Below are 14,956 nucleotides of genomic sequence, written 5' to 3' on the forward strand. Positions count from 1 at the left end.
GATGTTTTGCGAGAATGCTCCAACCATATGAGATCAGCATAGGCTTAAAGGAGCACTCAAACCCGGTGACCCCCAAGGCTTACACTCCGAAGAGTCCGTCAGGGCCTCTCCCTCCTGATTCAGGTCCAACCCCTAAAATAATTTTTGCATGCAGACACTGCTCATGAATTATACAATACCCACGACCTTATACTCGTGTTTTAAACACGTTCAACACAATCGCACTATGATTTAACACTGGCTCCTAAATAGGAAACCTACATTTTCTCTTTAACACTGCGCATCAACGCTTTTCTCAAGATAACACTGGTCGGGTTATTGTACAATTCATAGCTTACAACACAAGCAATTTCACATCAAGTGTTAACTACACACTTATCCACAACTAGAACTCATTCACAATTTCATTTCTCATAGTGTGACAATCCACCATCACATGTTTACACGTATCTCACAAATTAACACATGTTCAACTTTACACTTATACTCAATCTCAATAACAATATTATAATCTCAAAGCAACATATTCTTCTACAATTCATCACATACTCACAATTTGAATCATCATTTCATATCCTCAATATAACAATTTATATAAAACACTATCACAACATTAGGATTAAAACCCCTTAACTAATATTACACAATTATATCAAAATCATAGGTCGAAATATACAAATATCAAGAGCACAATTTATCAAGCAATTTTCATTAGGACATCAATATTTTATTTATAATCATAAAGGAAAAATTGCAATTTAATAAACATCTCAAAATAAAACCCCAATTTAATCCTCTAAGGATCCCTACACATGTTCTCACTAATCCCCAACTGTGAATAACTCATCCCTTACCTCTGAGCGGACTCACGTGTCTTCAGCCAGGGATAGTAACATCTCTAGCGATTCCCTGAAATTCTTTTAGTTATTCCTCCGACTGCTCCGATAGAATTCCCAAACGTCAGAGAGACGGAGAAGAGATTGAAACCTCCACTTATACTGTCTTCATGCGATTCCTTTTTCTCCCTCCACGAATATTATCTCGCAAATCCCAACGGTGGAAGCGTGCGGAATTGAATTTCGAACAACATATCCAAATTTCACAATAATCCAACGGTTAACGAAACCGGGATCATAGTTTTACCAAGACAGCTCTGGGTTTCTGCGGGAAAGAAAAAGGCTACAATGCGAAGGGTGTTTCTCTCATTTCAGAAATGATATCGAAATTCTCAACGGTGAGAATGCTTGTAATTCTGTTGCGAACATGATACTCAAATTTCACGACGATCCAACGGTGAAGGGGGTGAGATCGTCGTTTTTCTGAGACTGGTTTGGTGGGCTGCGGGAAAAAGAAAGGGTTTTGAGAGGAGAAGGGGAAAAACGAAAATGAGGCCAAAAGGAGGCAGCTGACTTAACATAACTATTTATACCTAGGGTACTCAGCCTATTATTTGCTCTATATTTATTTATTTATTTATTTATTTTACTAAAAAGCTTTTTAAATTTATTTACGAAAAATTGGGATGTTACAACTGCTACTCCTATTACGACGTTTTTGGCGGAAACGATGAGGAACGCGCGTCGTAAAATAACTTTTTTTTAGTAGTGAAGACAAAAAAGATAGGGAGATAAAATAATGCTTTATCTACATGTATATATAGTAGTTTTATTTAGTTTCAACATTATAACTCTTATTCCGATTAGTTTAAACTTCATTTTCATACCTGTTAAGCCATTATCATTATTATGAGACTCTTTACTGGTTGTTTTAGATTGTTTGGATTCTCTTGGACTTTTATGTGACTCTTTGCTTGTTTCAAACTATTTGTATAATTAAGATCTTATTGTGGATTTTTGTTTGGAAGGAAACTATTAAATTGCCTTGTTTATATATATATATTGATTTAATTAAATTTGTGTTTTGAAACAGGATACTAAATTAAAATCACAAATGGTTAAGCATGTTGTGAAAATAGAGGAACAAAATAAAAGATTTGAAAGAATGATGGGTTTCTTTGCACAGAATTATGAAGGTGAAGGGTTTCCTGACTTGGCCATGTTTCAAGCTTCACCAGTAATATTTTAAATTTGAGTTAATTTTATAAATATTTTAAAATATAATTTGAGTTTCTAACTATGATTTACATTATATTTAATGTGTTTGACCAAGGAAGTGCGCAACCAATAATGTCTCTAATCATTCTCCAACCGATTCTTAACACAAAGAGTAGAGCCATATTTGGCACCTAGAGATGTTGACTCTTTTATTTTAGAAAAATTGTACTCAGTTGAAATTACGGAGGTTTCTAAACCGTGAGGATTGACTATGAATGCTGGTAAATTATGAAGGATTTGAAATGGCTGAGTACTGAGTATGACATTAATAGAAGTTTAAAAATGTTGGTAAATTACGAAGGTTTACAAATCGCAGGTAAGCCATGTGCTTTCGAGGGTTGGTCAAACCTGTAAGGAGTACACTTGCCATGGACGCTTAGCCAACCAAAAGCACAACGACTGGAAACTCACTTAACGGGGGTTATAATTGTGAGTAACATGAAAAATAACCCCAGTTAAATCTATTCTTTCTTTGTGGTGGCAACAACTTAACATGTTAATTTGAATTATCCCTCAGAAAGAAGCAAATAAGAACATTTACTACAAATATAGTAAATGATATGCTACGCAAAGAAACAACTAAGCTAGCTATAAGAATTGTTTATAAATGGAATGCCATCAGGCAAATTTCTTACACAATATAGTAAGTTTCTATCTGTATACTATAATACATACACAATATATAAATTACAACTAGTTTATAGTAAGTTATATATCACACATATATAAATTACATCTCAAATTTGATCTTCAGGAGCAAGTAACAACACAAGATGAACTAGATTGATGGAAAATTGATTATAAGTAGAAGGCAAGCTAGAGAAAAAGCTTATGTTGACTAAGCATACTTCGACTCTTTGGATTTATAAAGACATGAAGAAGATCCTCCCTGAAATATTTGCTATATGCAAAAACAGAAATATTTAAATTCTTCATATATATACTATATATGCATTTCAATCTATCCAATACTCTATTTTAGTTTCTAGGTAGTAATAAATATTTTTTGAGACTAAAATATAAATTAAGGACAAATCCAAACAAAACACACAAATAAAAAAAAAAGAAAAAAAAAAGTAGTTTACCCTTATGAATTTTCACCCCACTTTGATAAAGCGAAATTGAAAATATAGATTAAAAAAAATTCCACACACCCTTGTTCTTTATCTTTGCTCCTCTAAATTTAAAATTGATTTTTTAGTCATTGTAAATTGAAAATCCTCATGATTGTTTTAGTATTTACATCCAAACGCCCTTTGCACAAATTAATGTTGTGAGATTTAATATTTTAAAAGAAAAACAAACATGTAGTAGGGTGTTTGAAAATAAGAATGCAAAATAAAAAAAGATTACCATTTAAGCTACTTGAAACCTGTTAAGCATGTAACCAAATAGGCAGAGGACTAAAATATGTTTTTTTTATAAAAAATTTAGGAATTAAAAACATATTTAAGCCTACCATGTATTAAATAACTTTCTAACAATCATAATCAAATTAAATATTAAATGAATAATAACCATAAATAAAAATGAGAAGAACTACTTATAAACATTGGAAGCTAAATATTTAATACCAAATTATAATACTAAAGTATTCATTATTTATAGATGGTTTGAGACCACAGTCCAAGCAGTTATTGGATGCTTCTGTTGGAGAGAAAATCAAATTGAAGACCCCTGAAGAAGCTATGGAGCTTATAGAAAATATGGCTGCTAGTGATCATGCTATTTTGCGTAGTCGGACTCATATTCCTACAAAGAGAAGCATGTTAGAGCTTTCCTCACAAGATGCATTATTGGCACAGAACAAGTTGCTAGCTAAGCAGCTTGAGACATTGATTGAGACACTTAGTAAGTTGTCAACTCAATTACAAGTGACTCAACTTTCACATTCAACAGTTTTGTAGGTTAGAGGTTGTAGCATATGTGGAGGAGCTCATGAATCTGGTTGTTGTATACCTCTTGATGAAGCTACACAAGAAGTGAATTATATGGGGAATCAGCATAGACCAGGATTTAATGCAGGTGGATTTGCAAATTTTCAGCAAGGTTCCAATTTTAATCAGAATCAAGGGAAGTGGAGGTCTCATCCTGGAAACCAGTTCAATAAAGACCAATGAGGATCATCCAACAGGCCTCAAAATCAAGGGCCTAGCCTTTATGAGAGAATAACCAAGCTGGAGGAGACTTTGGCTCAGTTCGTGCATGTTACTATGTCTAATCACAAGAGCACAGAGTCTGCCATTAAGAACCTGGAGATTCAAGTAGGACAGCTAGCCAAGCAATTAGCTGAGAATTCTTTTGGAAGTTTCGGAGCCAATACTAAGAAAAATCCTAATGAAAAATGCAAAGTTGTCATGACTAGAGGCAAGAAGGCAACCATGGTGGAAGATGAAATGAGGAATGGTGATGAGCAAGAGTTAGTAGCTGAGGAAGAAAAAGAGAAAGAAGAAGATCAGTTGAGAGAGAACAAAATAAATGGTGAAGAGAAAGAAGAAAAAAATAAAAAATAAAAAATAAAAAAAGAGAGAGAGAAAAAGAGGAGGAAAAGAAGACAAAGAGTGAGTTGGCTAGAGAAAAGAAGAAGGAGGTTGTCCCATGCTCAGGGAAGGAAGTGCCACATCCTTTGGTGCCATCCAGGAAAGACAAGGAACAACACTTTGCTCGTTTTCTTGATATCTTCAAGAAATTTGAGATAACTATCCCTTTTGGAGAAGCCTTACAACAGATGCCACTCTACTATAAGTTTCTGAAGGATATGCTGACCAGGAAGAGCAAATACATCCATAATGATAATATTGTAGTGGAAGGAAACTGCAGTGCTGTTATCCAAAGAATCCTTCCACCCAAATATAAGGATCCAGGGAGTGTTACAATCCTTTACTCTATTGGTCCGATGTCAGTCGGTAAAGCCCTCATTGACTTAGGGGCAAGTATAAATTTGATGTCTCTCTCCATATGCAAAAGAATTGGAAAGTTGGAAATTATGCCAACAAGAATGACATTGCAGCTGGCAGATCGCTCCATTACAAGGCCTTATGGCGTGATTGAAGATATTTTGGTCAAGGTGCGGCAATTTACCTTCCCTGCGGACTTTGTTGTCATGGATATTGAGGAGGATGTTGAAATCCCTCTGATTTTGGGTTGTCCCTTCATGCTAACCGCCAATTGTGTGGTGGATATGGGGAAAGGTAACTTGGAAATGGGTATAGATGATCAGAAGATCACATTCAAACTGTTTGATGCAGCAAAGCACTCAATTGACCAGGATATCTGCTCCAAGATGGATGAGCTTAAGAATGAGATGGTTCTGATGGCCCGAGCCAAGCTTGCTCCAAACCCATGAGGTAATATGCATCAAGCTAGTGATGTTAAAGAAGCGCTTACTGGGAGGCAACCCAGCTCTTTTTTCCTTTATTTTATTAATCATTGCATATAGTTAGGTTTTAACTTGTTTGTGATTGCTAGAGTAAGTCATTAGCATGTTTTGTATGATAAAATGGGGTTACTTAAGCTTCTCTGAAGTTGTGGATGAAGAATAACTTGGAAAAATTTTCAGTCATCCACTCGCTCAGCGCACATCATGCGCTAAGCGAGTCACCACTCGCGCTAAGCGCGCCAACCCCTACCCATTAGCTGAAGAGGCCTCGCTAAACGAGACCACCGCGCTAAGCCCAAAAACCTCTCTGGAATTGCATTTACTGGAATTGGGCTAAGCGAGTCATCTCGCTAAGCGTGCAACATAGTCTCGCTAAGCGCATCAGTACGCTAAACGCAATTATCTCTCTGCCTAGACCTTCATGTTAATTGGGCCTAGCGGGTCATACCCGCTAAGCCCAATTCCCTCTCGGGTATGGAATTGCACTAAGCGAGTCATCTCACTAAGTGCGACCCCACTACTGCATCTTGAGGCATTTAATTCATTAAGTTGGCCTCATCTCGCTAAGCGAAAGTTGCAGACCAATCAGAGCTGCAGAACTCGCTAAGCGCGTATCTTCATGTTAAGCCCAAATCCTTCTCGGGTTTTCTAATTTTCGAATTGGGCTAAGCGAGCCTGCCCCGCTAAGCGCGTGAATTTAAAATCTGAAAATTCAAAAAGTCACTAAGTGTTCGCTTAGCGAGTCACTCGCGCTAAGTGAAACAGTCGAAACTGCCAAAAATAAAAATTTGTTGCCTTAGGCAGTTACTTTTTGTGCAAAACTCATAGCATTTCCCTCATCATTGGCATTCCCTACTTCTGCACTATGCATTTCGTTCCCTACTTCTTTGCTCTTATTTGCACTCACCAGCCTCTGCAATCAAAGTAAGTGTCTTCTTCTTCGTTTTTAATTTCATTTTTGAACCATAGGATAAATGCCTATTTGTTTTCTCTGTGACTGTTGAATTTGTGTTGATGTTGCTATGGATTAGTTAGCTGTTTAATAGTATGTTGTTAGGGGTTTCATTTTGTGCATAATGTATGTTAGTTTCGTGCATTTTGATTTAGTTCTTAGGTTTGTTGTAACATCCCAATTTTTCGTAAATAAATTTAAAAAGACTTTTAGTAAAAAAATAAATAAATAAATAAATATAGAGTAAATAATAGGCTAAGTAACCTAGGTATAAATAGTTATGTTAAGTCAGCTGCCTCCTTTTGGCCTCATTTTCGTTTTTTCTCTTCTTCTCTCAAAACCCTTTCTTTTTCCCGCGGCCAACCAAACTTGTCTCAGAAAAACGATGATCTCGAACTCGTTCACCGTTGGATCATCGTAAAATTTGATTATCATGGTCGCAACCCAATTCCGAACATTCTCACCGTTGGGAATTTCAAAATCATATCTGAGCTTAGAGGAAAACCCTTCGCATTGTAGCATTTTAGTTTCCCGCAGAAACCCAAAACTGTCTTGGTAAAACTACGATCCCGGTTTCGTTAGCCGTTGGATTTTCATTAAATTTGGATATGTTGTTCGAAATTCAATTCCGCACGCTTCCACCGTTGGGATTTGCGAGATAATATTCTTGGAGGGAGAAAAAGGAATCGCATGAAGACAGTACAAGTGGAGGTTTCAATCTCTTCTCCGTCTCTCTGACGTTTGGAAATTCTATCGGAGCAGTCGGAGGAATAATTGAAAGAATTTCAGGGAACCGCTAGAGATGTTGCTATCGCTGGCTGAAGACACGTGAGTCCGCTCAGAGGTAAGGGATGAGTTATTCACAATTGAGAATTAGTGAGAACATGTGTAGGGATCCTTAGAGATATCAATTGGAATGAATTTTGGGGGTGTTTTTGCAATTTTCATTTTATCCTTATAATTATTACAGTGAATTATATATGTTTGACAGACCAATTGTTGTGGAATTGATATGCTATTGTGTTGAGCGTGAACCCTATAAATCGAGTACTTTCTAATTAATATGAATTGATGAAATAAAGGATAAATTTAGAGAGAGATATTGATTTTGTATTTTCTCTTTTTCTTGCTGTTTAGGTTTTTATATATAATTTAAAAAGTTAATATCATAATTGAAATTGACCAAAGTGTTCATATAATTATTTAGAATTTGTGCATTGAAAGCTTACTTTGTAATTTGTGATTCAATATGATGTATGCTAGCTTATATATATATAGAGCTTGTTATTTATATTAATAATTTATGTAAATAATATTGTAGAGTGTTATAGTATGATTCCAAAAATTATTAAGTGTTGGAGTTTGAGAATATTATGGTTAAATTTGATGAACATGTGTATGTTGTACCTTATGAATATCATTAGGAATGTTATGAAATGTTAAAGTGTGGACATGATATTCTATTGTAAATAAGTGGATGTGTTTAACACTTGATGTTACATTAATTATATCGTGAGCTATGAATTATACAATAACCCGACCAGTGTTTATGCGCAGTGTTAAAGAGAAAGTGTAGGTTCCTAGTTTAGGAACCAGTGTTAAATTGTAGCGCAATTGTGTTAAACATGTGTGAAACAAGAGTGTGAGGTTGTGGTATTGTATAATTCATGAGCAGTGCTTATAAATGAAATATGTGATGAATTGTGGAATAATATGTTGCCTTGAGATTGAGTAAAAGTGTAAAGTAGAACGGGTGTTGAATTGAGAGATACGTGAAAACATGTGATGCTAAATTGTGACATTATGAGATGTGAAATTGTGAATGAGTTTTGGTTATGAATAAGTGTGTGATTAACTCTTGATGTGACATTATTTATGTTGTAAGCTGTGAATTGTACAATAACCTGACCAGTGTTATCTTGAAAAAAGTGTAAATGCGCAGTGTTAAAGAGAAAGTGTAGGTTTCCTATTTAGGAACCAGTGTTAAAGAGAAAGTGTAGGTTCCTGTTTAGGAACCAGTGTTAAATTGTAGCGCAATATGTTGTACGTGTTTAAGACACGAGTGTGAGGTCGTGGGTATTGTATAATTCACTAGCAGTGTCTGTGTGCTAAAATGATTTTAGGGGTTGGACCTGAATCAGGAGGGAGAGGCCCTGACGGACTCTTCGGAGTGTAGGCCTTGGGGGTCATCGGGTTTGAGTGCTCCTTTAAGCCTATGCTGATCCCATATGGTTGGAGCATTCTCGCAAAACATCGTGACCCTGACTGGTCTCCCTATGATCTTACTTAGTGAGAGTGACCTGACAAACCCATTGTGTGGTGTGTCTTGTTATGTACTCCTAAGCGCCCCAGGGTGGTTTTTCACTGACATGGTACCACATTGCATATAGGATTGAGTCTTAGCATAACTGTTGCATATGCTTGCTAATTGATGTGTTATTATATCTTGATCGGAGTGTGGGATTCTTGTGTAATGTGATTGATAATTGAAAAGTGAATTTTGAATGACGAAGTGGTGAAGTTACGTGAGCTATGTTTAAGCAAGTGGTATCTCATTTATATAATATGTATATTTAATTGTCTTGTTTCTCTATTAGCTAGGAATGTGATAACTCACTCCCTGTGTGTTGTTGTGTTTGGATCCTGTGATGATCTTGAACTTGTGTTCGGGGGAGCAGATGAATAGATGGATGACTATGAAGAACCTCATGCTAGAGGACACGGGAACACAACGCTCTGATAGGATGTGACATTAGGATATAGGTTCTATATTAATTGTATGAAGCTTAGACGACCTTGTTGAGTCGAGAATACTTTATTATTTATTTGGACAAGTTTGAATATGATGTAGAAGAAAATGAATGTGAGCCTTTTTCCCCTTTGAAAGACTTGTTCAAAAAAAAATGTTTTAAAAATACTTTTAATTAATATTTGAATTTTTTTATTCCTTATTAGTATATATGTGAGGGGTAGAGGGTGTCACATTTGTAAGTAGTGGTTAGTAGGGGCTTAGAAGCCCTAAATTTTTCTGGAAATTTCGATGCTCTTGCTAAGCGAGCCTGCTCACTAAGCGAGTTGATCAATTTTGGATGAATTTCTGGGTTTTCTGATGAACTTGCTAAGTCGGCCCTGTCCCACTAAGCATGTTCATCATTTTTGTTGAATTTATGCTTTTCTGTATGAATTCGCTAAGCCACTACACTTAGGCTTAGTGAGTGTTTAAATTTCCAGTTTTAATTTCTGAGTTTGTATGAACTCGCTAAGCCGGCATGCCACGCTTAGCGAGTTAGTTTAGTTAGGTCAGAGTGTTTGAGTCTTTTTGTATTCTGTTCGTGTCTAAGCGAGTCAGTCTCGCTAAGCCACCATGCCTCTTTAGCTTGAATAAGCCTAGGCTAAGCGAGTCAATCTCGCTAAGCCCAAGGCAATTTTGTTTTCTGAAACTTTGTTCATGCGTTAAGCGAGTCCTACTCGCTAAGTGCAATTTCTTCTCTGTTTAGGAATTAGGTTTAGCGAGCCTGCTCGCTAAGCCAATTATGTTCCAGTAGTCAAGTTGGGCTAAGCGCCTACTGGCGCTAAGCCTGTATAGTGTGTCACATTAAGCAAGTTAGTCTCGCTAAGCATAGTTAGCTCTCTGATAAGGAATAAGGCTTAGCGAGCCGTGCTCGCTTAGCCATTGTGATGTGTCAGCTAAGCGAGTGTGTCTCGCTTAGCCAGAGTCTTTGTTTTCATGTTGTCGCGCTAAGCGTATCCTATTAATTTCTGAAGGCTCGCTAAGCGATTCAGTCTCGCTAAGCGCCCAATCTGGTTTTCTATTTTATTTTTCTGTTGAATAAAACCTGTCTAAGTCAATTTTTGTGATTCTTTTTTATACTGATGGTCTCTAGGAAGAGGAAAGCTACTGCCTCCAGACCCCGAGAGCCCTATGACACCACTAGATTCATATCTGAGGGTGCCTGGGAGAGATACGCACAGAATGTTCACTCCCAAAACTTCCTTCCAGAGAGGAACATCATTTTATACATTTCTGAGTATGACAAGTTCCGCTGGGAGTTCGAGAGGTGGAACTGGCATAAAGCCTTGACCAGGCAGCTTGATGGTCACATTGATGTGGCCCTAGTCAAGGAATTTTATGCTAATCTTTATGATCTAGAGGATAAATCTCCAAGGCAGGTCAAAGTGCGGGGGAAGCTTATAAAGTTTGATGCTGAGTCCCTCAACGCCTTCCTAGAGACCCCAGTGATCTTGGAGCCTGGGAGCACTACACCACTTACTCCAGATTTTGTCATTCACATCCAGACCCTCAGGAGTTTGCCGCTAGATTATGTATTCCAAGGCACGGTTTTATACTTAAGGCTAAGGGAGCACCTTGGAAGCTCCTAAGGAAGGACCTCACCACCCTCGCCCAGACATGAAGTGTGTTATCATACTCCAACCTTGCCCACACCTCTCATATGTCCAATCTTAACATGGACAGAGCGAGGTTAGTCTACGGGCTTGTGATGAAGATGGATATGGACTTGGGCTCGCTCCTTTCAGGCCAGATATCAGAGATGGCCCAGTCCAACTCCTCTCGACTAGGCTTCCCTGCAATCATTATAGCTTTGTGCATAGCCAGAGGAGTAGTATCTTATTCTCTGACTTTTGAGTCCTTGAGCCCTGCCATTAATTTGGCATATATTAGAAAGAATTGTTGGAACCTGGATGATCCCACGATCACATTTCCGGGGACCCGCAAGACTCGAGCTCGAGGACCTGAGGCTTCTTCTTCTGCTTCTCCAGCTCCAGCTTCTTCTACTCCAGCTCCATCGCCACCAGTCCCAGCACCCTCCGGCACCTCTGCTCAAAGCTCAAACGTCGTGGTGCTGATGCTACAGAGCCTTCACCATGGCTTATGCATGGTGAGTAGAGTATTCATGATTTGGCTCAGAATCGGCCCATCATAAGCATGGAGGCATTTATGGCCCAAGTGACCTGGCCAGGAGTCCAGCCTTCTCCTTCGGGGGAGGTGAGGCTCCTACAGCCCAGGAGCCGCAGCCAAAGCCGGAAGTGACGCCCGAGGCCACTCTAGAGGTCACACCACTTATGGAGGTTACAGAGGATGAGGATGGCACTACAGACACAGATTATGCAGCTGACATGGCAGCAGCGCAGAGCACTTGGGATCCCTGGCCCACTACAGCACAGGATACACCTCAGCCAGCCCAGGATGCTCCTTCCTCACCTTATGACGATCATACACCGGCACAGGATTGATGACAGGACTTTATTTATATTTCAATTTTTAGATAGAGTTTTTACATTTCAGTTTTAGTTTAGTTTATTTACTTATTTAGCAAATTTTACAGTTTTTAAAACAGTTTACAGTTTTTAACTCTTATACAGTGGCTTGTTTTGGTTTTAAAATTCTGGTGTTTGTGATTGATTTTGAAATTGGTTTATTGCATGACTTGAGTGAATTGCAATATTAGATCACATGCTTTGAATAAGTATGCGGTAATTAGAAGAGAAAGAACATGAATTAGGGACACATGAGTGAAATTGTTAGTTTGTTTGATAGATAAATTGTGAAGGCAATCATTAGCCATAACCCGATGAGTTGTGTGAACCTTAATTGTGAGAGAACGACTAGCATTGAGTACCGATTTTTGCATGAATCTCTAAATACTGAATGAATGCATGATTTTGGAAATGATGAAGGTCGTGATTGATTGAATTAGCCACTTAGCCAAATAGCTTACTGTGTTCATGAATGATGAATCCCTTGCACCCATGTTGAGCTTATTTATGATTGATTGAATTGAACCCTGAGCCTGTTGAATTATAATCTCCGTCTACCTTTCCTTAGCTTGTAGGAGAGCATCATGGTTCTAAGAAAATTTGTCCAAAATTTGGGGGAAGGTGTTGAGTGATGATAATTGTGGTAAGACAAATGACAACCACACGGAAATTGTGTCAAGAAGCAGTAAGTAAAAATTGCTAAAATAAAATAAAATAAAAGTAGAGAAATTTCAAGAATAAGAGTATGTGTGGTGTTGTTACATAAGCTAAGTGCCTTAAATGTATGTGGCATTTCAATAGAAGCTATGAATGAAAGGAAAGGAGTTGATATAAGGATGAATGCTATCCTTGAACCTAAGATTTTGCATCCTAGAAAAACCATGAATTGTTTGTAGCCCAACCTCATTACAAGCCAAGAAAGTCCTTCAGATTCAATTTGTGTGTTTGTGATTGTATGTCATGAGATGAAATGCAAAAGTTGAGACATGTGTTGGTTGTTGATTTGAAGAACTACCTTAAAGACTTGTGCTTATAAGAGAAACAGTGATCGTGAGGAATTGGCTTGATGAACCTTCCTTGATATCATGTTCATATCTTTGAAAATCAGCATATCTTTATGAAGAGTTATTGGTGGAAGCATTGCTTGCTACTTATGCCATGTGATTGAATGTTTTGGAACAAACATATCTTTTGATTAACCACTGTAAATTCTGTCACTTGAGGACAAGTAAACTGTTATTTCTTTGCTTGAGGACAAGCAAAACTATAAATTTGGGGGAGTTTGTTAGTCGTTATTTGTGACTAACTTTTGTATTGAATAGTTTCCTTAAATTAGCATCTTCCCCCAATTTATGGTTCTTTTTGTAGGAATTGTACATATTTTTATGTTTAGTTTGATTTTACTCAGTAGATACTCCCATTTTGTAAATTAATATTGATATCACTTCAGTTTCAGGCCAAAAGAAAAGAAGGTCTAGCAGCTGGTGTCTCGCTAAGCGAGACATATGCGCTTAGCGAGTGACATCCACTAAGCGAGGCACTCAGCTCCCTTAGCATGTTGGGAAACCCTAGAAGAGGATCAGTCATAGATGCCCGCGCCCAGTGAATCATTTGTCCCTTCTCGCGCTCAGTACGCTTAGCTCGCTAAGCCATAATCCACTAACTCTTGCTTAGCTAAGCAAGCCTTTAGAATCTGAAAAATCAAGGAACCTTTAAAACACTGAAATGGGCATAAAAAATAAAAGGGGAGTTGAAAAACAGAGCAAGAGAGGAAGCTAGAACGACAGAGCCTCATCCTCCAAGAAAGTTTAGGTTAGAGGGGTGATTTTAGGGTTCGAGAGATTGGAGGAGACATCCTCAACCATTTGTAGCCTTTATCTTTCCTCAAAATCTATCCTTTGTGCTGAACTTGTAATGGAAGGCTAAATCTCTTGTTGGGGAGTTCTGCTGAACCTTTGATGTAATATTCTCTTACTATCTATTTAAAGTTGTTTTTATGTGTTCATTGCTTTCATCTATACTTATTTATGTATGCTTGTGGCTTGATCATCCATTTGTATGCATAGTTAGGATTTTTAGTACTGGGAAGTGCTTTAAAGCCTTAGAACTCAATAGAGCATGCAAGAGAACTGTATGTCAGGGGATGGAGTGCAGTGATTTAGTTTCTATTATGCTGGAATCTTAATGCGACTCATTTAGACTAAGTTTATTGAGGGATCAAGGACGAAGTTTAGATAGAGTTAGGCCCGATCTTGGTTTGGGTAATTTATTTTCAACATAAGAACACTAAGACAACGTTAAATAGAGAAAAATATTTACCAACATCAAAGTAAGTTCAGTAGAATAACCCAACGCTTTCACTTGACTATTTTACTTCTCAACTTTTAGATATTTTAATCTGTAGTTAATTAGACTTTTAGACAAAAACCTTACTCAACATTTACTTGCTTCATACAAATGGTTGCTCATTGAACATATATTTTATGAATGAAACAAGTTCCCTATGATTCGATACTCGGTTCTTACCGTTTTATATTACTTGTGTGACTCAGTACACTTGCTGATTAGCATCGCGGATTATTATTGAAAAAGATTACTCTCGAACAAGTTTTTGCCGCGAAACAATAATGTATTGGACATAGTTTGAAATCTCATTTATATGATATATATATATATATATATATATATATATAGTTGTCTCGTTTCTCTATTAGTTAGAAATGTGATAACTCACTTCCCGTGTGCTATTTGTGTTTGGATCCTATGATGATCTCGAACTTTGTGTTCGTGGGCGCAGATGATTAGGTGAATGGCTATGGAGAACCTCATGCTAGAGGACTCAGGAACACAATGCTCTGATAGGATGTGACATTGGGCTATAGGTTTCTATATTAATTGCATGAAGCCTTAGACGACCTTGTTTGAGTCGAGATGATTTTATTATTTATTCGGACAAATTTTATTATGATGCAAGGAAAGTGACTGTGAGAGTTTTACCCTTTTGAAAGACTTTTATTTAAATAGGTTTTAAGAACTTTTAATTAATTATAATTTATAATTCCTTTTATTATTAGTACATATATGTATGGGGTAGAGGGTGTCACAACTGTCATGTGGTCTAATCTCATTCTATAACCAATGACATCTCCATGTGGTGTACTAGTAAAGCTTAATCTATCACCATTCCATCTAATAAATGAAAATTTACTAATTTAATACATATTATGCTAATCG

The 14,956-nt window shown here is 37.2% G+C and overlaps 1 protein-coding gene across 1 annotated transcript; it reads left to right on the forward strand.

The window, feature by feature from the left end:
• Positions 1-4,327: 4,327 nt before the first annotated feature.
• Positions 4,328-5,460, forward strand: LOC114398523. Its single transcript, XM_028360716.1, has 2 exons — positions 4,328-4,533; positions 4,755-5,460. The coding sequence occupies exons 1-2, from the start codon at positions 4,328-4,330 to the stop codon at positions 5,458-5,460; spliced, it is 912 nt and encodes a 303-aa protein (XP_028216517.1).
• The last annotated feature ends 9,496 nt before the right edge of the window (positions 5,461-14,956 follow it).

The sequence above is a fragment of the Glycine soja genome, chromosome 19 (genome assembly GCF_004193775.1).
Source record: "Glycine soja cultivar W05 chromosome 19, ASM419377v2, whole genome shotgun sequence".
NCBI lineage: Eukaryota > Viridiplantae > Streptophyta > Magnoliopsida > Fabales > Fabaceae > Glycine > Glycine soja.